At 40.0% G+C, this 25493-nt stretch overlaps 1 protein-coding gene across 1 annotated transcript; it reads right to left on the bottom strand.

The window, feature by feature from the left end:
* Positions 1-2534: 2534 nt before the first annotated feature.
* LOC141657167 (putative bifunctional TENA-E protein) lies at positions 2535-4645 on the bottom strand. The gene is made up of 3 exons (XM_074464311.1): positions 4323-4645; positions 3536-3753; positions 2535-3074 (listed from the first exon to the last, which is right to left on the bottom strand). Exons 1-3 carry the CDS (start codon positions 4443-4445, stop codon positions 2744-2746), a joined length of 672 nt encoding a protein of 223 aa, XP_074320412.1. The 5' UTR covers positions 4446-4645; the 3' UTR covers positions 2535-2743.
* Positions 4646-25493: the final 20848 nt, after the last annotated feature.

Here is a 25493-nt window from a genome sequence, read left to right on the forward strand (position 1 = left end):
TTGCCAATGTGGCGCATTTTCATTGGTCGTGTATGAAAAAACTCATACACCTCGTGTATGAGTATCATCTTTCAGATTATTTCACTCATTATGGCAAATATGAGTTTCAATACTAAATTGTCATGATATATTCCCAACAATCTTTCCCTACTTAGCTTAGGGCACATGTTAGAAAAACTTTTTTAATAATTCCTTCACTAAAATGGGAAAAATGAGCATATCTTTCTAATTCTCATGATTGAATCTTAACTATATATTTTCCTAATGGCTTCTTATCATGTAGAAAAACCCTTCATAAAACGGTCCCATAAAACTTTTTTTAAGACATTATCACAATACTAGTGATAGTGGTGATGACTGGTAGAGCTGACAAAAGCTGACTCGACCTGAGAAACCCGACCCGATACAACCCGGAAATTGGTGACCCGAAACCGAACCGACTCAAACCGATAACATCCTTATTTTTTCCAACCTGACCACGACCCGACCCGTGACCCGATATTAACTCAACCCGATAAATGACCCGATAATAAAGTAACTTAATAATGGTATAAATAAGACCAAATTGATATTAATCTTAATTATTTTCACTTACACCTACACGTTGTTTAAACATAAAATCACTCATCGAGTCTTTAGACCTAAGCTTTAATCCTTTGGACTTGAACTTCACTTCTACGGTTCTACCTAGGGATGTCAATGGGGCGGGGTGGGTGCAGAGGAGGGGTAACCCGCACCCGCCCCGCGAGTCTATAATGCGTACCCACACCCGCACCGCGACCCGCGGCGGGTTGAACTTTTCAAACCCGTCCCGCCCCGCGGGGACCCATTGACCCGCCAAATTACCTATCTCCTCATAAACAATTTTTAAAAATATAAATCTAAAATCTAAAATATACTAGTCGTACTACTTATACAAATAAGTTTTCGCAAAATATACATTCAATTAACTAGTACACAAGTTTTTCAAACCATGAAAGAGTTTTACAAACAATGAAACGCATGTCCAAAGTAAAAAAAGCTGTTTGATCAAATTAACAGAGCTTCACTCATTGTTCCCTCAAATCATCTAAAGTTCAGCTAAGCATTCTTACCAAGTATCATTGGTTTGGGCTTTTTATCCTCTTGTTATAATTTTCTTTTATTATTATAGTATAATTACTACTACTTATTATAGGTGGGTTGGTGATTTGGAGATGAGTGAGGCGGGTATAAGCGGAGCGGGGCGGGCGGGCGGGGTGGGTGTGGGGCGGGGTGGGTATGGAGCGGGTTTCATGTGATACCCATCCCCGCCCCACGACCCGCGACGAATGATACTTTTGAAACCTATCCCCGCCCCATGACCCGTCAAATCATTACCCACGCCCGCCCCAAGTGGGACGGGAGCGGGGCGAGACCCGCCAAAACCCGCCTCACTGACATCCCTAGTACTTCTACCTGGTCACCCCCATTTCAACTTGGTAAGCTCCACATGAGGTCTTGTAAAATCCAAACTCAGTTCCCTCAATGGATTATGGAGCAGACCGAGCTCATTGTGTTGGACGTTTCTGATAACAATATGCCCAGAAAGTTGGTTCAATGGTTTTCAAGCGTAAAATTGAGAGGGATAAATATCCCCCACAATCAAATTACAGGTCCAGTCCCCTACTTTTCTTCTTCTCAGCTTACATCCATAGACCTCTCCTATGACATGTATACAGAATCACTCCTCTAAAAGTTATGTTAATAAATTAATTAAATAAATACTTTTAAAATGTAAATAATTATTTAGTGTACAATGAACTTTATATAAAATGATTTAATGATATGATTTATGTTGAAAAGAGAAATTGAGTTAAATTTCACTTTTTACCAAAGTTATGAGGCATAATTACTACATTTGTAAGTTATGGAACCTACTCTCACAATTGGCTAAAGTTATGAGCCTAATTATCACTTTCGCGGTTTTCATTAGTCCCTTAATCTCGGATCATCTTTATCGAAAACGTCTTTGGCAAGTGGTTGAAAAGAACTAAAGAAGGTGTTATGTTTATTCCAAAAAAAAAAAAGGAAAGTATTGTGGACAATATGCTCCAAGTTTGAACCCCCTAATCTCAAAAATTAGAAAATTTAAACCAAAATATTCGAAATTTTCATTATCCAAGGAGGCAAGTGTCTCCACTAACCCTTTAGATCTGTCACTGATAACATTCTAGTAGGATCCCATCTAATAAGCTTTAGTCTATTCGATCATGCCATTGTAATGGATGAGTCACTCTCGGCATGGATAGTACCCTTTAAATTCAATATGTTGAGACCATTTCAAATGGCTATGTCAAAATGAGTTACATCTGCAAAGTAAACTAATGTTAACATTAGGTACTCCGTAGTCCTACCTTCTAGTATTAATTGTCATTGCTACATCCGATGAACACCTTTTCCGATGCTGCTTAACAAGATTCATTAGATTCGTATATTGTGGCATTCTAAATTGGCCTTGAGGATCACACATGACGACTATGTTCGAGAGTTAAGGTTGTCAGCACAAACTCATATACACCTAAGAGTTACAGACATTCCAAAACCGCAACATAGGTACATTATTACACATTCATGTCCCATTAAGAAAACAAGCCTGATGTCCTACAGTCACAGACACTCCGGAACACTTGACATACATACTATACAGTCATGCCCATTAAGAAAACAAACCTAGACAGACAGACATACATTGATACACATTCATGTCCCATTAAGAAAACGGTCAGTTCTGTTCTGAAGGCAGCCGTCCTTCACTCATGTTCCAAAACTGAACTTCTTCCTCAAGAACACGCAAAAAGGTTGCTTCAGCTTTGGCTTGCACGTCTTCTGATACCTCCGCTAGCCTTCGTTCAGCAATCTCTTTCAGGGAGTTACAGTACTGGCCAAAACCCTCATTCCCCCATCTCTCACACGCCCCTCTCAACTCTGCAGGAGTTTTAGCATCATCTTCGAGGCAGTAAGCAAAGCTCTGTTGGTAGACAGCTTCTATTGCCCAAAAGGCCGTGATTGCTACCGCATAATTGACATTTGGTTGCATCAGGCTTTCCAGAAAACTGAAGTATTAAGTAAATACGTGAGCTTGAGACTTGAAAGTTGTTATGACAACAATATATACGGAGTACAAGACTACGAACAGAAATTTCGTTCCTAACATTGATATGAGTTGTTATGACTACTAAATATATATGAGTTGAGATATACACAGTCGAATAAAAATACGGAATATGTTTTTCTCATGGTTAAAGATGAGAACAATTAAACTTATGAAGACTAATCTAGGAAAGCAGTTCATCAGACCAAAGGTTGCTCTTGACGACTCTATTACATTGCTGTACTCGACTTCAGGACACAAAAGGTTGAAGAGTATGAAAAATGTGATGTGCTACAGTGCTAGTAACTGTATCGTGATAAGACCGTCAAAGAATGTCAACTTCATTATCAGCCATTCCGAAGTCACAGTGTTTAAAATCAAGAGAGAAAATCCGTCAACTGAACAGCTTGACTAATTTGTTACCTGCTGTAATTCTGGTTGGTTTTCTGCGGAGTGATGCCAGTAAGCTGGACATCCCATTTCTCAGCTTCTTTCTTAAACCACGCAATTTCGTCATTGAGAGAAGCCATACCAGCCAGAATAACATCCATATCACTATCATTATTCGACTCTTTGGAGCATTTTATGAGGACACTCGCCACAAAAGGAATGAAATTCCTGACAAATAAGTAATCTTGACCCTGTAAAGTACACACACTTACAGTTATACATGCTTAGAATGGTAGCATGATATTTTCCAAAATTGAAATCAGCTGTCAAATTAGCTAGATAGGTATCTACTCCCTCGAAGCAAAAACAATAATAGGTCGTATGTTTGAATCTTCCGCTCTCTGTGTATTGCTAGACCTGGAGCACATCCCAACCCCCCACCTACTAAATACTACTCCCTCCGTCCTGATCATTTATTTACCATTTCCATTTTAGGGTGTATCGTTCATTTGTTTACCTTTCTATATTAGGTATGTCTCTAATGGGTTATTTGATCACCAATTTCATTATTGTCCACCAACACCCTCAAATGGTCCCCTACCATTTCCTTAATATTTGTGAAAAAAGCAAAAGGTAAATAAATGACCATGGCGGGGGGAGTAATTACAAAACCAAAATTAAACCCAGTGATGAAACAATCTTAATCGAGTAACCCAACACAAATTTACACCGCAAACGATTGCAATGATCAGCAATAAAAATCAGTGGTAAGATTAAAAATAGAGAAGTAGAATGAGAAAGGGAAAAAATAGAAACAAACCAGCCAGCGTTTGAAAGAGGAAGTTTGAACAGTAGCATCACGGATTTTATGAATAAAAGGATGACGGATTGCTCCATTGTATTCATATTTGTGCTTTCTTACCCAACTTTCAATTATCTTCATCTTCCCAAATTAGTTACCTGCTTCCCAAATCACAAACTACGGAGTATCAATTTTATCAGTCCCTTTCTATCTTTGACTTTTTGCTTTGTTTTATTTCTAATAACGCACTCACCGAGTCACCGATCGCGGTAACGACGTGGACAAAGTTGCGGGCTTCACGTAGTAACCTTAAACTATGACAAACATGTATATGCGTGATTAATTGGTCTTCCTTGTGACGGGTTATCATTTGTGGCGGATATTTTGTGAGATAAAATGGTAATAAAATGGGTTAGTGGAGAAAGGGTACCACATGAATAGTGTTGCAGAGAGAGAAAAAGTGGGTACTTTGTGAAGTAAAATGGTATTCGTCACTCAAGAGTGACGGATATGTGCCGTCACAAACAAGAATTTGTGATCCGTGATAGTGTCCACTCTTCTCGTTCATTTATTTACGGGAAAATGTACACGGAAATCTTGAACTTTGATGATTTGTCTGAAATATTTAATTTTTTGTTTTGAAAATTTTAAGAGGTTCTACGAGGTTAGAAATTAACAATATTTTTTTTTAAATTGATTATCTTTTCGAGAACTACAATTTTAAAAAAAAAAATTGTCATATTTGGATCCCGTGGCTAGGAGTTTTTGTAAGTCAAAGTTTTTTTACCGAACAAACTTTGAGTGACCACATCTCTTGGTCACAAATTTCAAACTCGACAATTTTTTTTCAAGTCGTAGCTCTCGAAAAGATAATCAATTTGAAAAAAAAATCGTCAATTTCTGAGCTCGTAAACACGAGTTATAGCCTCTTAAAGTTTTCCGGATAAAAAATTGGGTATTTGCCTATTTGGGCAAAACATCAAAGTTCAAGGGCACCGCGTGCATTTTCCGTTCATTTATCTATAACTACAACGGAAAATTCACGTAATAACCTTAAACTATGTCATTTTGCACTTAGTACCCAACTAAGTTTTTCACATAGTAAATAACTCTTGAGGTTTGATTTTCAAGTACAATATGCTCTTTTTATCGTTAATTGAATTTTCAATTCAGCATAAATTGTAACACCCCTTATTTTTAGGCTAAATTAAAACCAATCTTTACATATAAAATTGGCCAAAATATAGGAATATTATAATCAATATAAAAAGTCTCTTATTACAAAATCTTTAATAAATCAAAATGATATAAAATGAAATAAAACTTTTACAAAGTCTTTAGATAAATTCTTGACTTAAAACATTTGAATAGCAACGGGAGTCACCTGAAAATAAACCAGAAGACAAAAGATCTACCCCATGTCAGGTAGCCCAAAAGGGACAAACAAGTCAGACGAGTAACAAACACAACCTCAATATAAGTAGTCTCTAGCAATTTAAATATTGAACAAAAGTAATGGAAAATGAAAATTCTTTAGTTTAATACTTCCAATGATAAAATAAATGAACTAATTTTATCTTTACAAAATGGTTTGCTCAGTTAAAGGAGGCGACAACACGAATATAATACGAACTGAAAACTTATTACAAGACAATACCAATACCAATACACAAATAAGAGTTCTTAATATCATAATCTCCATAACATCTACAATCACAATATTCTAGTTGACCCAAATATTGATAACAAATCTCCTTGTGATAAAGAAACGTCAATTTCAAATCACTAGATCACTCTTAAGCAAACCATTACGTTCTTCTACCACCTTTTCTCGTTATTATCCAACTTTACTAATTATTCACTTTAAATGTGAATCACTGCCATTTGCCATTCTTGTCTCTTGGACATACTATCTTCAAATATTAGTGTTCTACCTCAAGTTCTTAGTCACAAGATCAAGACGATAATCCCAACAAACTCACGCTTTTGAACATTATATCATTTACTCGTTGATGAGTACATAATTTCTTCGATTAGTTAAGCCATCACACTAATCATTCCAAAACAAATAAGTCTGTCCATACCTAAATGCTATTACAAATCCAGTGTAATACCCAGGATATTTAAGGACTCTTTTGATCGACCCTTTGACCAGGAAGGACCTTTAGGAAGAGATAGGTGAGGGTCTAGGTTAGGATAGGTGTTTTACGAGAGAGTTTACTCAACCTAGAGGGACTACTCGGCCGAGTATTGTGTATACTCGACTGAGTAGAGCCTACTCGGCCGAGTATGGCAGTACTCGACCGAGTATGGCTGCTGGCGACGCGTGGATATAAAAACGCAGGTTCGCAAGATTTATTTCATTACCCCATTTTCGACAGTTTCTCTTCCTCTAACCCTAGCCTACCCCTCTCTCACCAATCACCTCTACCTTCACACACTCTCATACATGTAGCCTACACCTCAACCATGGGAAAGACGGGGTTTGCATAGGAAGGACTTGTGCGTGGTCGTCGTTCGTGTCACCGTCGGTCCGCGTCATTAGGTAAGTTGTTGTTTTGTGGTTTTCTTCAGTAGATTTTTGGAAGTAGTTGTATAATAGGATGTGGTCATCGTTGTAGGATTCATCTCGGAGTCTTGCTTGGCTATGTGTGGATGCATTTTCATGGTTGGCGTTAAGGTAGGGTTTTCCTAATTAGTTCTGTTAATTGAATTAAGATGTGATTGTTTTGTATTTACTGTTATCTGCTGATCATCGGAGTGTTGGGGTTGTGGTGGTGGTTGTGATGTTGTGGTGTTGTGATGATTGTGGTGGAGTCACTTGCGGGAGTGGCTTCACGCCCTAGTTCGCCCTTCGTGGAACCCGTCACGGGAGGGGATGTGCACATTAAGGGACAAGGTTATCGCTTGTTGATGAGCGGATTTAGGTGGGGATTGGCTGCGGTCCCCCACTGGCGGCGAGGATTACCTGTTGCGATGGGTAATTTGGCAGGGCTACACCCTTCGGGGTGTAGTCAGTTACTGTGTGAGCTCGGTAGACCGGAGATGGTGGATGATCAGCTGGTTACTTATCATATCCGTCTTATTTTAATTGTGCAGTACTGACCCCGTGTTGTGTTTTCAAAACTGTGGTGATCCATTCGGGGATGGTGAGCAGTTGGCTTAGCAGGTACAGTCGGTCTGTTGCTGCTGGGCATGGAGGGAATAGAGTCATCACGCTACCGGTCTAGAATTGCAGAGGCATGAGTTTATAGTAGCCTTTGTCATCGCTTGTAATCAGTTTTGTATTTGGTTGTAAAGAGTTAAAGTACTAACATGTAAATGTTCTTTTATTGTCTATTTGATCTACTACCTCAGGAAACCGAGATGGTAACACCTTCATACATTGGGATGGTCCTTGGTAAGGCATCCTGGTGTGCGGGGGTGTTACAAAGTGGTATCAGAGCCGACGATTTTGGAACCTGAACCAATGAATCAAATGAATATAGGGTGTCAAATTAAAATTAACCTGGTGTATACGCGTTAGGAGCCCCAGCCGATGCTTAATTTTTGGTGACTAGGCGCCCTCATTTCAAAATCACGGCCCCATCGTGCTTAAGCCAGTCACGGGGAAAGGGTAGTTGATAGGAGTTGTTGCGTGAGGATTGTTGTCGTGTGCGTCTGTGAATTAAGAAATGTGCATCAATGTGAATTTTTCATGTAGTGACTATGGTATTGGAAAAGTCTTGAATTGGTGATTAGAATTGCTGAAATGTGACCAGAAATTGTGAGTGATGTAATGTGAAATTCTGTTGCGTATGGCAAGGTTAAGTTGAATTATCTGTTTAATAATGGTGGAATCATACAATGGTTAATGTTTTACGAATGTCTTGCTTAATGTGAGTATAAGATGAATTGTGGAATGTGTAATGTTGTGGCTATAAAGATTAATCCTTGCAGGTGTAGTGACTAGTTGAATTATACATACGGGCTGTGATGTAATTGTGGGGGCAGTGGAGCGAGGAATGTGGGTGGAAACGTTGATTGGATTAGTAATGGATATGCATAGTTCGTGTTGATGCGTGTTTACGTGGTAGAAGTAAGCTCTAACAGTGACGAGCCCGATTGCACGGAACTCCGAAAAATATTACTTGTTTTGTAGGTGCATTACAATTCGAAATTTCGTTCCTGCTCTTTGATACTCGACCGAGTAAAAACGCATACTCGACCGAGTAGTCCCCACTCGGCCGAGTATAGTGGTGCTCGACCGAGTGTCCATTCTTGTCAGATTAGAATTGCTACTGTTTCCGAGTACTCGACCGAGTATTCAGAATACTCGACGGAGTAGTCCATACTCGGCCGAGTAAGCCCAATACTGGACCGAGTACGGTTTTATCGAGACTCATCTGGGTTATTCAAAAACCCTATAACGCCTCCTCTTTTTCTCATTTCCGCCTCCAACACTTCTTTCTTCTTCTCTCTAAACCTCCATATCTCTTATCTCTCAAGCTCTTGGGTGATTTCTTGGTGGTTAATTGTTCCTTTCTTGCCAAAAGTTCCTTCAAGGTAAGGTTTTAAATCAATTTATTCCTTTGTTCTTAAAGTTGTGGTATGTTGTTGTTCAAACTTCAAATCCCCATCATGCTTAACTGAAATCAAGCTTTTTCTTCTGATTCTTTGGATTTACATGCTTATAAACATCGTCTATGCCGTCACTAGAACAATTTAATGGGTTAAATTGCTTTTTGAATTTTCTAGGGTTTGCTTAAATCGAAAAATTTCAGTCTTTTGCTTGTTTTAACATGCTATTTCAAAGCCCTGGATGTTGAGGATGACGTCTTTGAGTAAAATACTTGGTGTTTTGGTGAGAAAATTTCGTCTTAAAAGTTCGTCTCAAATTTGTATACAATCAGAAAAACAGTCCATCTATGGCAAAATTTGGTGTAAAGTATCCTTGTTAAAAACCTATCTTTTTTCAGTATGGCGAAAACCAGAGGTGTAGCAAACAAGAGGACCCGTGCTAATGCCCAATTTGAGACGGGTCAGTCAAGCCAAGAGCCTGTTGTTCCACCGGTGGAAGCATATCCATTGGTAATCTTTTCTGATTTTAAGCAGCGTAAGGCTTTCATAGCCTTAATGAATCGCCCTTTCCGACCCACTCGGTGTGTGAACCCCGAGATTTTGGAGACCTTGGGAATTAAGGGAGACATAACCCATATCTTTAAGACCTTGTGAATGGAGGGGTTGTATCATCTGAGGAAGAAGTCCTACCCTCACTTGACCTTAGAGTTTTTGAGCTCTTTCGTTTATGATGCGAAGGAGAAGACCGTCTCCTTCCGCCTCATGAATGAGGATCACGAACTGACATTTGATGAGTTTGCTGGCCACCTGGGTTTAGAGGCTGAGGGGATGGGATACCTTAGTGATGTGGCTAAGAACAGTGGTGCACCTCTCTACCTTCCTTACTTGACTGGTCGACCTGCCTCTAGTGCCAGTGCTATGTTGATTAATGATGTTCAGCATGTGTCCCTCCGTATGTTCCTGAGGATGATGACCTGTTTGTTATACGCGAGAGATGATGTGAGCAAGCTTAATTCTCATGAGGTTATAGTGTTGATGTCCTACCTTAACCTGCACCGTAAGAAACCTTTCTACTATAGCGCTCCAGGAGTGGTCTGTGCTAGTTTGGACCACATGTCACGGTCCCCGAACCGTCACATTGCTTGTGGGGCCATAGTGACCCGCCTTGCTCAGCGCCTGACTGATTTTGAGGCCCCACCTCCCTCGGGGGATGAGTATGTTGAGACTGTGCCTACCATGAACGCCAAGTATTGGTGTCAAAACAGGTGGTTGAGGAAGATGGCTGATGGGTCTTATGCCTGGAGAGTGAGAGGATCGATGTGGATGGTACTTCCCGACCCTGCACATCTTCATGTTGTTGACCACTTAGCTGAGTGGGAGCCGGTAGGTGGTGTGCTTAGACCTGAGCCCCAGTCCTACTTGATAGAGCCCACTTTTCTACTGGACCTACCTAAGCCTACCACCGTGTCTAAGGGACAGCAGTCACCTCCCCCACCTCGTGAGCGTCGTAGGGTTAGGCAGCCTAGGGCGGACCCGGTCGAGACTGAGCCCTCTTACTCCGCCCCTAACTTCTATCCCCAGCACTACTTGTAATACCACGGTTTTATGAGTCTCTAGGTACTCTGTCGAGTAAGTGTGTTTTGCGTTTTAAAATAGTTTCTGACCTGTTGGGTACTTGATCGAGTAGCCTTGGTACTCGATCGAGTAAGCGGCACTCGATCGAGTACGTTAGTTACTCGATCGAGTAAGTGTGTTTTACGGGGTTGTTTTGACGGGTTTTGCTAATAACGCGAGTTTGATATAAAAGGTTTCCGTCAGTTTATTTCATCATTTTTAACCTTTCTAAACCTTTCAAAAGAAAAAGGAGTTACGTAGTTCTCTCTCGTCGCGTTGTTGACAAATCCCCAAGGCTAGGAGTGTCGGATCATCTTGTTCTTTGCATCATAGTGTTCCTTGCGTCAAGGGTAAGATCTACATACCAATTTTATAGTATTTTAGTTAACTTTGTTTAAACCCTAATTTTGAGAATTGGGGATTTGTGTTAGTTTTGTGATTGTTAGTAATTATGTGATTATATGTTAGGAGGAGGATTCGTAGAAGAGGAATTTTGATACAGCTGTTGAGACCGTCTGATTGTGTTGCTGTTCCAGGTAGGGTTTCCCTACTCAGTATTAGTCCCATAATGTGTTGTTGGTGTGTTGTGGTTGTTGAATATTAACGTATTCGTATTTTGACGGTTGTTGGTTTTGATTGCTGTCTAATGGTTGTGATTGTCTGTCTCTGGTTCTCGAGATGCGTTCTCGGCTGAGTGGAGTCACTTGCGGGAGTGGCTTCACACCCTAGTTCCGCCCTCCGTGGAACCCGCCACGGGAGGGGATGTGCACATTAATGGGACAGAGTTATCGCTCGGTATGATGAGCGGGGATTTGGTGGGTACGGCTGCGGTCCCCCACTGGCAGGGCTGGTCCAGTGGACAGTCGATGACGGAGATTGATTGGAGTGGGTGTGATTGTGTGTGTGACCGTGTGAGCTGCTTGTTTAGTGTGTTGTTGGTTTATATAAATTGTGTGATTAGTACTGACCCCGTTTAATGTTTTAAAAACTGTGGTGATCCATTCGGGGGTGGTGAGCAGTTATTGAGCAGGTATGATATGACGCGTATGGGATAGCTGGTGTAACACCCCGTAAATTTGGACCGTTATTATATTTTAAAAGTAATATTTTAAATCAACTTTAATTTAATATTAATTTATTTGAAATAATAATAATTCGATAAAATATAATTTTATTTAATTTTGAAGTAATATAATTATTTTTGATAGTTTGGAAATGTTTAAAAGTAATTTAAACTATATTTGAACCTTTTCTTTAATAAAAGGTTATTTCGATGTAAAATCGCTATAAAATTCATTTCAGGCCTATTCATTACAATTTCATATCATAACTTATCCTAACATGTGCAAACTACCAATATAAGCATAATTTTACCAACCTCATTATATTTACTATTAACATTATTCATTTCAAAAGTTTACCCATATGTTACTTATATTAACTATAACATTAGTGAACCTAAAACGACGAACAACGCATGAAAAATCGCGAAAACAAGCAACAGGCTGACCCGGGCCAACTCAGGGCTGCCGTGGCCCGCACGACTCGCCGGCTCTTTGGGCTTTGGCCGGCCGCCACCCCTAATTCTCCGTTTCTCCGTTTTTGTTCAATTTAACACCGTTTTAAGCATAAATTAATCATTCCCATTTCTTCCTAGGACTTCTTTTGTTCTTCTTTTGTGCCTCTTGACCGAAATCCACAAAAAAAAAAGAGATCAAATAATCTTTTTATCGTAATTTCATCATAACTTCTTCGTTTCTAGTCCGATTTTCGCAAAATTTATATTTTCGGAATCCTCTCTTCAAGATCTACATCCTAGTATGTTTTAATTTCAGTTTTCATTATGTCGATTTAAGATGATTTTGGGCATAATTTCGGTTTTAGTGCTTATAATTGTGTTTTTATTGTTTATTTAGGTGAGGATTTAGAAGACGAGTTTGGAGACTCGTATATAGTTGAACATAGGGGCTAGCTTGCATATTAGGGTTTGGTGTTCAAGGTGCTAGTTGATCATTTTGTTGCTAAAGGTAACATATTTCGAGTTACTCGACGAATTAATGTCACATTCCTTGTTTTCTTGTATGATTTTGTGATTTTTATTTGAGTAGTTTATATCACATGGATTATATCTTTTCAATGAAATGGTGATACTCTTGTTGATCAGACAAGAACAACCCCATTTCATATCAAAATATAAAAATATTTCTACACCAATAAATGAGAAAACCCATTATTGGGACGTCTCCAATAACGAGATTTAACACTCATTAATGTTAAAACCATTAAAAAATCATAAAAACATTTTCAAAATTTATATTTTCGGAATCCTCTCTTCAAGATCTACATCCTAGTATGTTTTAATTTCAGTTTTCATTATGTCGATTTAAGATGATTTTGGGCATAATTTCGGTTTTAGTGCTTATAATTGTGTTTTTATTGTTTATTTAGGTGAGGATTTAGAAGACGAGTTTGGAGACTCGTATATAGTTGAAGATAGGGGCTAGCTTGCATATTAGGGTTTGGTGTTCAAGGTGCTAGTTGCTCATTTTGTTGCTAAAGGTAACATATTTCGAGATACTCGACGAATTAATGTCACATTCCTTGTTTTCTTGTATGATTTTGTGATTTTTATTTGAGTAGTTTATATCACATGAAGATATGGGTTAAATTCATGTCTTTTGTATGTTTAAGTTCACATATTAGTATGAAAATGAAATGGGAATGATTAATTGATGCTTAAAACGGTGTTAAATTGAACAAAAACGGAGAAACGGAGAATTAGGGGTGGCGGCCCAAAGAAGCCCAGCAGTTCGTGCGAGCCACGCGACCTGGTTGGCCCAAGTCAGCCCGTTGCTTGTTTTCGCGATTTTTCATGCGTTGTTCGTCGTTTTAGGTTCACTAATGTTATAGTTAGTATAAGTAACATATGGGTAAACTTTTGAAATGAATAATGTTAATAGTAAATATAATGAGGTTGGTAAAATTATGCTTATATTGGTAGTTTGCACATGTTAGGATAAGTTATGATATGAAATTGTAATGTTATTGCTTAAAATGAATTTTATAGCGATAATTGTAATGTTTGGATGATTATGCCAAAATCGAGCCCTTAGTCCCTTTGATCAATCGATGTCGATCAATTGTGTGATTGGTCACCGCAATTTAACCCGTGCACTGTCGCAGGTCAGGTTGCGGGTAAAAATTCGGTTGGATGAAATTTTGTATGAATTGGATAATCGGCCTTATTCTTGTTTTAGGCCATTTATTATGTTTTTATTTCACATGTGTTGTTGGTTGATTTGAATGGCTTCTTATATTGTAGAAACGGCCTTAGATTCCCTGAAACCTTTAATATTGTTAATATTGCTTGAAAAGGAATTGGTATTGAATACTTCTTGCAGGTTGTTGTGTTTGTCATAGATAGGTCTCTATAGTCTTTGACGAGTGTATGTTCACTGCTTAATAGCCTTTGTGTTCCTGACTTGGTGGGTTTATATCCAAGTTGGGGCATGACCTCGTTACTTATTTTGAGAGTAAGTGGTCAGCTTAAGTACTAGCCAACCCTTTGGTGGACTCCTTAGGGTACTCACTTTGTTTTAAAAAAATTGTGGGTCTTGGGTGCGGTGGTGTGTATCCGCATGTCTAGGTCTGCGCAGATTTAGGACTAGGGTTGTGTTGTGTCTTGGCCATGTTTTGATAGAACCTCTGAGCCAGGATACCGGTTCGATTACCTTCCCTACCTCGTGGTATAGACTCGAGTTACAGAGTGACTATTGACCGTGCTAAGAACTTATGCCTGTCTTTGATATATTGTCCTTTCTTGTATGGTGATTTTATGAATTGTAATAGGCGAGATGTAAGCCGGTTACAATTGATAAAGTTTGGATTACTGTTTGTTATATGTTTCACATGATAGCTTAAATTGGTCAGTTTAGTGTTCATAGGTTAGAATACTTGATAATTAAATTATTTATCATGTTGTTTACATGTTACATTAAATATGACATTTCGTGGCTGGGAGGACTCGAAGTTACTCCCCACTGAATTGTGGCTTTCGTGTTTGTATAAAATGCGATTGACAGGTTCATGATGATTAGATGGGGTACACGGACGAGCTAGTGAGCAAAAGAACCTTGGACCTAGTTTGATTATATTTTGTAGAAAACCTTTAAACTTATGGTTGTATTTATATTTTGGAGGGACATATGTCTCCCTCTTTTACTTTGGTTTGTATCACTATATTCTCGCGACTTTAGCTATGTTATGTAAATTAGTTTGTTAGTATTTGCAGGTTTTGGCACTCTTCATTTGGAAATGTTTGTGAATGGTTTAGAAAAGTTTTAAAAAATTACAGGTTTTATCTAGTTGAACCAATTACAAACATATCCTGTCAGTTTTTCTGTGGAATTTACGTGTTTATTTAACGCTAAAAATGAGGGTGTCACAGCTGGGATGAGTCATCACGTGGCAGTTAGAAGTATTCCGCTGTGTCAGACGATGTTTTATAGTTTTGATAGTTTTAGCAGTAGACCGTCTGAGAATCTTGTATTTCAGTTTTGATTTTGGTTTTGATCATGTAATCACTTTAAACTATTTTGTTATTTAAATTATGTTTCTTCACTGTCATTTGATTATTATTGCCTCGGGTAACCAAGATGGTAGCACTTCCATGCCTTGAGTGGTCCTGGTAAGGCACTTGGAGTATGGGGGTGTTACAAAATGGTATCAGAGCGACGATCCTGAAACCTGTAACCAATGAATCTAATGAACCTAGGGAGTCTAATTAAAATGAACCCAGGGTAGAAGTTGTAGGAGCTAATGCAAAGGCTTGGGAGACGTCCTAAGTCGCGAACTCGCCCTACAATTTTGAACCGGTCACCATGGGATATTTGTCGGGATCGCTATGTGTTTATCTTGTGAATTGTGTATCTATATAGTGATGTGTGACATGAATCAGTGGATGTACGTATGTGGATAATGGGGAATGCGTAGAAAAGATGGTGATGATGTGATTTCATATGTTGTTGGTTGAAAGCATGTCGCATGATAGTTGGTTTACAATGTTGGTTGGAATTGTTAGAAAATTGTATGAGAATGATGAGTAATGTGGTGGAAAAAGGAAGTGGTTCATATGTGATATGATTATACATAATTTTATTTGTGTAATTTTGTATAATGATTTCTTATACATGTCTACTATTGTTCATATGTATATGTTGTATGAAGAGTGTGGTGGAAATGGATGAATTGATTGGAAAAGGTGGAGTGGCAATTGCATGAGAATATGAATTTTGTGATTATGAATATGTTTAGGTGACGAAATGTATTTGTAATATTGTTGTATTAGTAACATGGAAATATGATTTGTAATGTATGAGTATGTTTTGTTTACGAAAAGTGATAGAATAAAAGCATGTGGGTAAGTCATGATTGACAAGTTAAATAAATTATGTGCATGATGAATGTTGTTGTTTTGCTTTCGAAAATAGTAACATGTGATTGGGACTACTGGTTTTATGAGTATTGGGTTGTTTTTTTTTACCTTGTTGTCGTTTAAGTTGTTTGGAAGTAAAATCAAGTAGTTGTGTTTTTCGATTATAAAGAGGTTGTCTTTAAACTGTTATAACTTGATATGTATAAACAATCTTGATGTGATTCCAATTGGAGGTGATAGCTTGTTCTTTTACGATTCTAATGATAGGTCACACGCCCAAAACGACCAAGAAATGAGTGAGTTATGACTGTTTTACGAAAACTGGACAATGCTGAGAATTGTGTAAGGTACTCGATCGAGTAGCCTAGGTACTCGATCGAGTAGGCGGCACTCGATCGAGTACGTTAGTTACTCGATCGAGTAGCCCTGGTGATTTTTTCTACGTGCTTATGACCTTCACCTACTCGATCGAGTAAGTCCCTTACTCGATCGAGTGGCCAGTACTCGATCTAGTGACCCATGATTCGGGTCATATGCTTATCTTTTGAATTTGTTGCATATTATGTTTAATTCAAAGTTGTTATTTTGCTTCTTTATGCATTGTTTTACATGTATGTTGGTCTTGATACGTAAGTTACCCAACCTTATGGGGTGGTGAGTGGCACCTTATGGTGAGTATGAGTTTGGTGGGAGGAGATGAGCTATATGTGGTTGTGATAGATAGAGGAAAAAGAAAAGGAAGATTGCCAAGGCTTAATTGAGGCATAGAGCATGTTTTGTGAGACGGGATGAGTGATATGATTGTGTGTTGAGTAAGATAAAAGTGAGTGAATGTGGACAAAGGGTGATGTAAGTTTAGGGAACGTGAGAATGAAAGATTGAAATGAGAGACACATATGGTGGTAACTTTGGATGTTTAAGGATTATGAAAGAAGGTGGTTATCACTCAGTTGGTTAAGAATATATGTAATGGAAAGGTCGTTATAGGTATATGGAAAGAAATGGGGTATAAAGAGCTTAGATTGAGTTATGCGGCGATGTGGGTTTGCAGATAGCGAGTGAGTTTGGGAATTTGGTTTATCAAGAGGTGGAACTAATGTGTGATTTCTTGGGCAGTTAACAGTATGAAATGAGTTTGGGATTGAAAAAAAAAATGAGATGGAGTGGACTGACCGTGTAGATTGACTAGTGGTAAGTGTGAGTGATAGCACAATAAGAGAAGATCCATGGTAAGGAAGAGTGAGATGATATCGATATGAAATAATGAGATTTGAGTTTTGGAGCGATGAGAAGGTAATTGGAGCACTAAAGGGTTAGGTAGAAGTAATAAGGAGTTGAGATATTAAATGGAATTGTTGAGTATAAAGAGAAAAGAAGGATAAAAGTAAGCTGAGAAAAAATATTCACCGGAGTTATGTGATATAAAAGTAAGGAATCATCGGGATGTATGATACTACCAAGAGTAAGTGAGTTAATGGTCATACAGAACTTTCAGGACACCATGATTAATCATGAGTTTCGAGGAATTAAAGGAGTAAGAGGTTGATTTAGTATCTGCACTCTATGAGATTTTGGTGGAGAGTTAGATGACAATACAAGTAAGATAGTATTGGGAATGATGTTGATGTAATTTTGTTGGTGAATTTGATGTTAGTTATTTGGAATGTTAACCGAAGATAGGAAAGAAACCGTGATGTTTAGAGATGAGTGTCAGAAGCTTGATGTCCGAACGATAGTAGGGTTGAGATGTTGTCACTAGTGGTCAAGAGTGATGATAAATAGGAAAAATGGCCATTCTAAAGAGGTTGATTTTGTAGAGACCCGATTGAAATATATGGTGGTAAGGAAGTATAGGATGCGATTAGATGAGGCGGGTGTTAATAGTTGAATAGTAATGGTATGGTTATACTCGGCATGAGGTGATGGTTATGCGAATGGGGGAATGTGTTATGAGGGGCATACGAGTTAAGCTCAAGCGAGAGGTAACCTTTATCGAGTGGTAACTTACGTGATCAGGATTGACTAGTTAGTTGTGATTACGGGTTTATGATATGTGTAAATGTTTGTGTGAGGTTCTGACCTCACAAGGAGTGGTATGGTGTGATAATTATAAAGTTGTTATATGAATGTTTTGTAATTTATGTTGGGTACGGTATACTATGGAATGAGGTTTAAAAAAAAGCAACAATTTGATTGATCTGGCTTGACTAGTTATACTTGTATGTATTCATGATATATGTTATTCCGTGATATGGTAAGGGGATGATATTCATGAGGTTATTATCTGTTTAATTCATATAATATGTTGCATTGTGATTTAGTAAAGTGGATTTGAGTAAGTTTTTCTTGTCCGAGAAGTTATGTTGAGTCAGTGTTATGGGATTGTGTCTGTTGTGATGTCTATCGGTGTGGTTGTGGTGCCTCCGGTGGTGATCCGGGCACGATACTTAGTGTTGTGATGCGGGTATTTTCGCACTGCGGTGTGGCTGTTGGTGGCGGTGTTGCGATGCCGTCACCGGTTGTGGTGGAGTAGGCGAGATGATTATGATACGAGTTCTCAAAAGTACATATCAGTTATACATAGTTGTTGTTTTGTTTGTTGTTGTTCCTTGTGAGTTTCAGTTTGGACACATAGATTGTTGTTTTGTTTGCTGCTGTTCCTTGTAAGTTTTGGTTGAACAGGTAGACTGTTGTTTTGTTTGCTGATCTTTCTTACCAGTTTCAGTTTGAGAATGAGGGCAGAGTATGAGATGAAAGAGAGTGTATTTGTTTTCGTGGTTGTCATGGCATAGGGATATTCTGTTGATGGGACACAATTGTCAGAAGTTGTTACAGTACATTTGATCTTGTTATAGATGAGACATCGGTGCACATAGTCATGGTAAGTGATTCGTAGAACATGTGTGGTAATGATCTGAAAGCTGCAGGTGGTTCATAATCTTTCGTTGGGACAGTGAGGGTAGGGTGTTTGGATTTAGTGTCATGTTAAGTCATGTATGAGTTTTGCAGTGATGAAAGAAAAGAACTTGAGGATTTGGAATGAGTGTACGTCACAAGTGTGAATCGTGAGCTATGCTTTTGACGATAGGAGTTTATATAGTTTATATAGAGAGGTATGTCGTGTTGCGGTAGTGTGGAAGAGTTGGAGTATTGGTTATGCTAAGGGTTTTGTGGTATTGGTTAGATGGAGTGCAGAGTGATTTGAAGTATGAGAACTGTTTAAGTAAGAGAGCCTTGGAAATAGGAATGGTTATGGAAATGAGGTTATAGGCGGTTATCTTTGACATGTGGTGGTGATGAGGATAATGAGATGATATAGCTAAGGATTTAGTTTTACTGAGTTACGAGGACGTAACATTTGTCTTAAGAGGAGTAGGATACGATAAAAGAGAGTTTCATGGTGGTGCATGTTGTAATATAATTGGAAGTAGAGTGTTAGCGTAGCGTAAAGAAGGGATTTGTTTTATGGATGATACTTATAAAAGGCCATGGCCGTGCTTGTAGTAGTGTGATGCTTAGGAGTGTGAGAATACTTCGATAGTGGTAAGGGTTGGATGATGATGTTTAGGAGTTCGAGAGTTTTGAAAGTGGCATGATGATGTTTATGAGTGTAAGTAAACTTCGAGGACGAAGTTCCTTTTAAGGGTGGTAGAATGTAGTATTCCGTTTGATGTTATAAGTATCTTGATATTGGATTATCTAGTGGATGATATTTTACGGAGCTAGCAGCGTTTGTGTTGGTAGTGTATGGAGTTAGGATCGAGAGAGATATAATGGAATTGGTACGATATCGTGAGCCATGTTGTGGAAGTAGGAATAGTTGGTGGAGTTGGGGTTACGAGTTCATGTTTGGTCGGTTGGGGTTTTGTTTTGAGTTCTTAGTTGGTTGTTGTGTCTTGATCGAGTTAATATGTTTGTTTTTGGGTATGGGTTGAACTTCGGGGACGAAGTTCTTTTTAAGGAGGGAAGACTGTAATACCACGGTTTTATGAGTCTCTGGGTACTCTATCGAGTGGGTCTTACTCTGTCGAGTAAGTGTGTTTTGCGTTTTAAAATAGTTTCTGACCTGTTGGGTACTCGATCGAGTAGCCTTGGTACTCGATCGAGTAAGCGACACTCGATCGAGTACGTTAGTTACTCGATCGAGTAAGTGTGTTTTAAGGGGTTGTTTTGACGGGTTTTTCTAATAACGCGAGTTTGATATAAAAGGTTTCAGTCAGTTTATTTCATCATTTTTAACCTTTCTAAACCTTTCAAAAGAAAAAGGAGTTACGTAGTTCTCTCTCGTCGCGTTGTTGGCAAATCCCCAAGGCTAGGAGTGTCGGATCATCTTATTCTTTGCATCATAGTGTTTCTTGCGTCAAGGGTAAGATCTACATACCAATTTTATAGTATTTAGTGAACTTTGTTTAAACCCTAATTTTGGGAATTGGGGATTTGTGTTAGTTTTGTGATTGTTAGTAATTATGTGATTATATGTTAGGAGGAGGATTCGTAGAAGAGGAATTTTGATACAAATTGTTGAGACCGTCCGATTGTGTTCTTTGTTCCGGTAGGGTTTCCTACTCGCATTAGTCCCATAATGTGTTGTTGGTGTGTTGTGGTTGTTGAATATTATCGTATTCGTATTGTGACGGTTGTTGGTTTTGATTGCTGTCTAATGGTTGTGATTGTCTGTCTCTGGTTCTCGAGATGCGTTCTCGGCTGAGTGGAGTCACTTGCGGGAGTGGCTTCACGCCCTAGTTCCGCCCTCCGTGGAACCCGCCACGGGAGGGGATGTGCACATTAATGGGACAGGGTTATCGCTCGGTATGATGAGCGGGGATTTGGTGGGTACGGCTGCGGTCCCCCACTGGCAGGGCTGGTCCAGTGGACAGTCGGTGATGGAGATTGATTGGAGTGGGTGTGATTGTGTGTGTGACCGTGTGAGCTGCTTGTTTAGTGTGTTGTTGGTTTATATAAATTGTGTGATTAGTACTGACCCCGTTTAATGTTTTAAAAACTGTGGTGATCCATTCGGGGGTGGTGAGCAGTTATTGAGCAGGTATGATATGACGCGTATGGGATAGCTGGGATGAGTCATCACGTGGCAGTTAGAAGTCTTCCGCTGTGTCAGACGATGTTTTATAGTTTTGATAGTTTTAGCAGTAGACCGTCTGAGAATCTTGTATTTCAGTTTTAGTTTTGGTTTTGATCATGTAATCACTTTAAACTATTTTGTTATTTAAATTATGTTTCTTCACTGTCATTTGATTATCATTGCCTCGGGTAACCGAGATGGTAGCACTTCCATGCCTTGAGTGGTCCTGGTAAGGCACTTGGAGTATGGGGTTGTTACACTACTCGCCCTACCCCACAGTGCATGATCCTAGGATGCAGGTGAGTGATTTGACTGAGCGGATCTCCACCACCTTGGTGCTCCGCAACATGCATGAGATGGACCTTAATCAGGGCATAGGGACTGAGTTGGTACAACCTGTTTGGTGGAGAGGACCCGGACTAGACACAGGTATCTTCCATAGCTACGGCGTCGACCCCAGCTTTTGGAGGCCACTTGAGGAGACCGAGTTTGACTGCCTCGCGGGACCGTGAGAGCCAACTACGGCAGTCAGCTAGGAGGAGGGGATTTCTCAGCAGCATCAGGTTATCAGGGAGCTAGTACCTTTGGAGCAGGAGCATCTGGTGCAGGTGGTGATGAGGAGATGGAGGAGGGTCCTGGCTTTTGATCTTTTCATTGTATTTTCTGGACTTGTTTCGGTTGTGTTGGATACTTATCTTTTGGATTGCACTTTTATATTTGGATGACTGTACTTGGCCTTAAGGCCGTTACTTGTTTAGCATACTACGGGGTGACTTGTTTTACTTGGACATGAAATTCGGTGTGGTAATCGTGATTTGTTGCAGGATAGTTTGTGGATGAATCGCATTTCGTGGCTGGAAAAGCTCTCTGCCCATAGAAACTCGACCGAGTATAAGAAATACTCGACCGAGTAGAGCTTACTCGGCCGAGTAGAAAATTATACTCGGCCGAGTAGAGCTTACTCGACCGAGTAATAACTCATACTCGACCGATTACTACTGTCACAAGAATTTTTCGACTTTAACATTGTTTGAGTCATCATATTTTGGATACTCTTATGTTAACGTTTTTGTAGGTGCTTAGTAAGGTTGCTTAGCTTAAACAATTGTTATGTGATGAGGTGCGGTCATGCTATATATAGGTATTTATATATTTTGTCAGGCTATGAACGTTAAAACAATTTTCTACGGGTAACATAAAGTGCTATTGCGTTGCTTAAAGTGATAATATTGCGTGTGCATGTAAATCGTGTGGGTCATATTTATGTAATGACAAAAGGGTATTGTTGCTGTCACGAGTCGAATATGCATTTCGGGGTCAATTCACACCGTCTTCGGTGGCATTTGTGTTACTTATAGTTACAGCAAGTCAAATTGGATAAGTAAAATACAATGGCTATAATGTTGTAACATGATTATGTGAGTAAATAACAAATAATTGGTGAATTTGCTGCTAGTAAGTAATAATATATCTGGAGGTATGCTACATAATCTCAGTAATGTTCTGTTGATACAGGTCGTAGTTGTGTCATGTCATGGATTAGGTTTTGTCAGTAGGAATCAATGTTGGTTGCGGTCTATGAGTAATGTCAATATGATGTGATATGTATCGGTTTCAGGGACAGGGAAGTTGTCTAGTGGTGAACTTCGGGGACGAAGTTCCTTTAAGAGGGGAAGAGTAATGTCGCCAAAGCAAAATGATGCAATTATATCAATGTTACAGTATTTTTAGTATTTTGGTGGCATTTTAAGATTTGTGAACGATTGTTTGAATAGCTTTATGTGATTGTTGTGGATAGTTTCATAGTGGTTATAGTGCAATTGAGTAAGATAGCATGTTGTGTACTTTATTGCCAGAAGTTATTCGTTGTGATGGCTTGAGAATCTAATGTTATCGGCGATAGTGGAGTTGCTTCTAGTAAAATTGTGTTGTACGGTTAACGAAATCGAGTATAATGAAACATGTTTGATGTGGGCTAGGAACATGTATTGCTGTGAATCTGTGATAAGACCGTTGTGCTGTATGTTATGAATGAAAGTATAGTTTCGTGGTCGTGTTGGTGCATGTTTGAATAATATGATGTGGTGGTGCAAGTGATGGTCAAAGTTGGTACATCTTTATGTGTGTTGATCGTCTTCGAAGTGACTAACCTCGCTGCTGGAGTTGTGTGGGCTGAACTTCGGGGACGAAGTTCTTTTTAAGGGAGGAAGACTGTAATACCCAGAATATTTAAGGACTCTTTTGACCGACCCTTTGACCAGGAAGGACCTTTAGGAAGAGATAGGTGAGGGTCTAGGATAGGATAGGTGCTTTACGAGAGAGTTTACTCGACCTAGCAGGGACTACTCGGCCGAGTATTGTGTATCTCGACCGAGTAGAGCCTACTCGGCCGAGTATGGCAGTACTCGACCGAGTATGGCTGCTGGCGACGCATGGATATAAAAACGCAGGTTCGCAAGATTTATTTCATTTCCCCATTTTCGGCAGTTTCTCTTCCTCTAACCCTAGTGTGACGATCCGCACACTTCGAACTCTTAGATTTATTTATGCTTATGTAATTTCATTTTCCTTGTACATTTGTAGTAAGTATTTTCTTAGTAGTTTTAGAATAGGTTTCCATAAATAGGTATATCGCTATTCTACACTAAACTTGTAAATTCAATGTTTTCTACTACCAGGACCAAACTATCAAATTTGCCTCTATGAGAGGTGCTAGTCAATGAAAAACCGCTTCTCATCCAAAAGCTTGTTGTTGCTTGTTGCTTGGTTTCAATAATCGTATTGCTTACTTTTATTGCTTTCGTGTGCCGGACTTGATAATCGTGACTAGGATTCCCGACACACACCGACCCGAGACCCGAGTATCGTGCTAGTGGGCGATCCCTCACTAGTACGAAGATCCTTGTCGCTTGCATCCTGCCTTGAGACAGGCAAGGGTGCGCGCCACGGTCCGGCAAAAGTAGCAGACGGTGACATTTGGTATCAGAGCCCGGTCTTCGGACGGGTTTCTGCAAGCCGCATTTGTTCATCGTGATCGAGAAAATGGGCGAAAGTATAGAGGACCGAGTGGACGCCTTAGAGGAAGCGCTCGATAAGAAACTCCCCCTACTTGAGACAATCGTGATGCGAATGGGGGAGAGCGTCGAGGAGTTGAAAAAGACCGTTAGTGGCTACGAGTCGGCCATGACCGAGATGGGTGTCCGGATCCAAGTGATCAGTGATGCAATCCCCGACGATCGGGCGGAAGAGATAGCCCACCTCCATCGAAAGATCGAGGAGCTAGAGAACACTTGCGCTACACTCTTGAAAGCGGTAGCCAACGATGGGAAATCTTTGGGGGGCCATAAGGTGAAGGCACCTCCACCTCGTTCCTACGATGGGGCGAGGGATTCGAAAGCGGTCGATAACTTTATCTTCGATATGGAGCAATACTTCCGAGTAAGTGGGCTCGACGAAGACGCGGAAGTTGTCACGGCAAGCATGTATCTAGTCGACGATGCCAAGATGTGGTGGAGGGCTAGGTACAAGGAAATCGATGCGGGCACGATTACGGTGACATCGTGGGCCGACTTCAAGAGGATCTTGAAGGATCACTTCTACCCCGAGAACACGGAGTTTGTTGCTCGGAAGAAGTTGAAGGAAATCAAGCACACCAAATCAATCCGGGAATATGTGAGGGAATTCTCAGCGTGCATGCTCGAGATTACCGAAATGTCCAAGACGGATAGGACATTCGAATTCATTGACGGGTTGAAGAGGTGGGCACAACAAGAGGTCATGAGGCAGAATCCCAAAACTCTGTCTTCGGCCATATCGGCTGCGGAGCGCCTACTCGACTTTCACGGAGAGCGAGAGGCACCAAGAGTTGTGGCACCAACGGGGAATATGGGTGCATCACAAAGTGGGTACAATGGACAAAGGCCACAAAACAACGCCATTTCAGTTGGGAACAGTCGGTTCCGCTCACAAGGAAGTCAAGCCCAATCGGCGAGCACTACAAACTCGCCCTCAAGCTCGTCTTCTAAGGCGGGAAACTCTAATGCTTCCACAACGAAGAGACCGTTCGCGTGTTTTGTGTGCAAGGGTCCTCACAAGATGGCCGATTGTCCGAACAAAGCGGAGTTCAATGCCATGTTCAAGTAGATGCCGAAAGGGGCTCAAGAACGTCTTGATGGGGCGTTGGCCGACTATCACCAAGAGTGTAACGAAGACTCGAGTGATGGTGAAGACCAACCACGGACGGGCTCACTTCAAAGGATCAGCGCGATGGGGAAGTACGAAGATTCCTCCGCCAAGAAATCCAACGGGCTCATGTACGTGGACTTGATGGTGAATGGGAAGCAAGCACGAGCCTTGATCGACTCGGGCGCCTCCCACAACTTTGTTACTAAAGAGGAAGCTGATCGGTTGGGGCTAGTTACGCGGGATGCTAACACCGCCTAAAGCCAGGTCAATGGGAAAATGAGACGCGTCCAAGGAGTGGCTAAGAAGGTCGCGGTCC

The sequence above is a fragment of the Silene latifolia genome, chromosome 5 (assembly GCF_048544455.1).
Source record: "Silene latifolia isolate original U9 population chromosome 5, ASM4854445v1, whole genome shotgun sequence".
NCBI classification, from domain to species: domain Eukaryota; kingdom Viridiplantae; phylum Streptophyta; class Magnoliopsida; order Caryophyllales; family Caryophyllaceae; genus Silene; species Silene latifolia.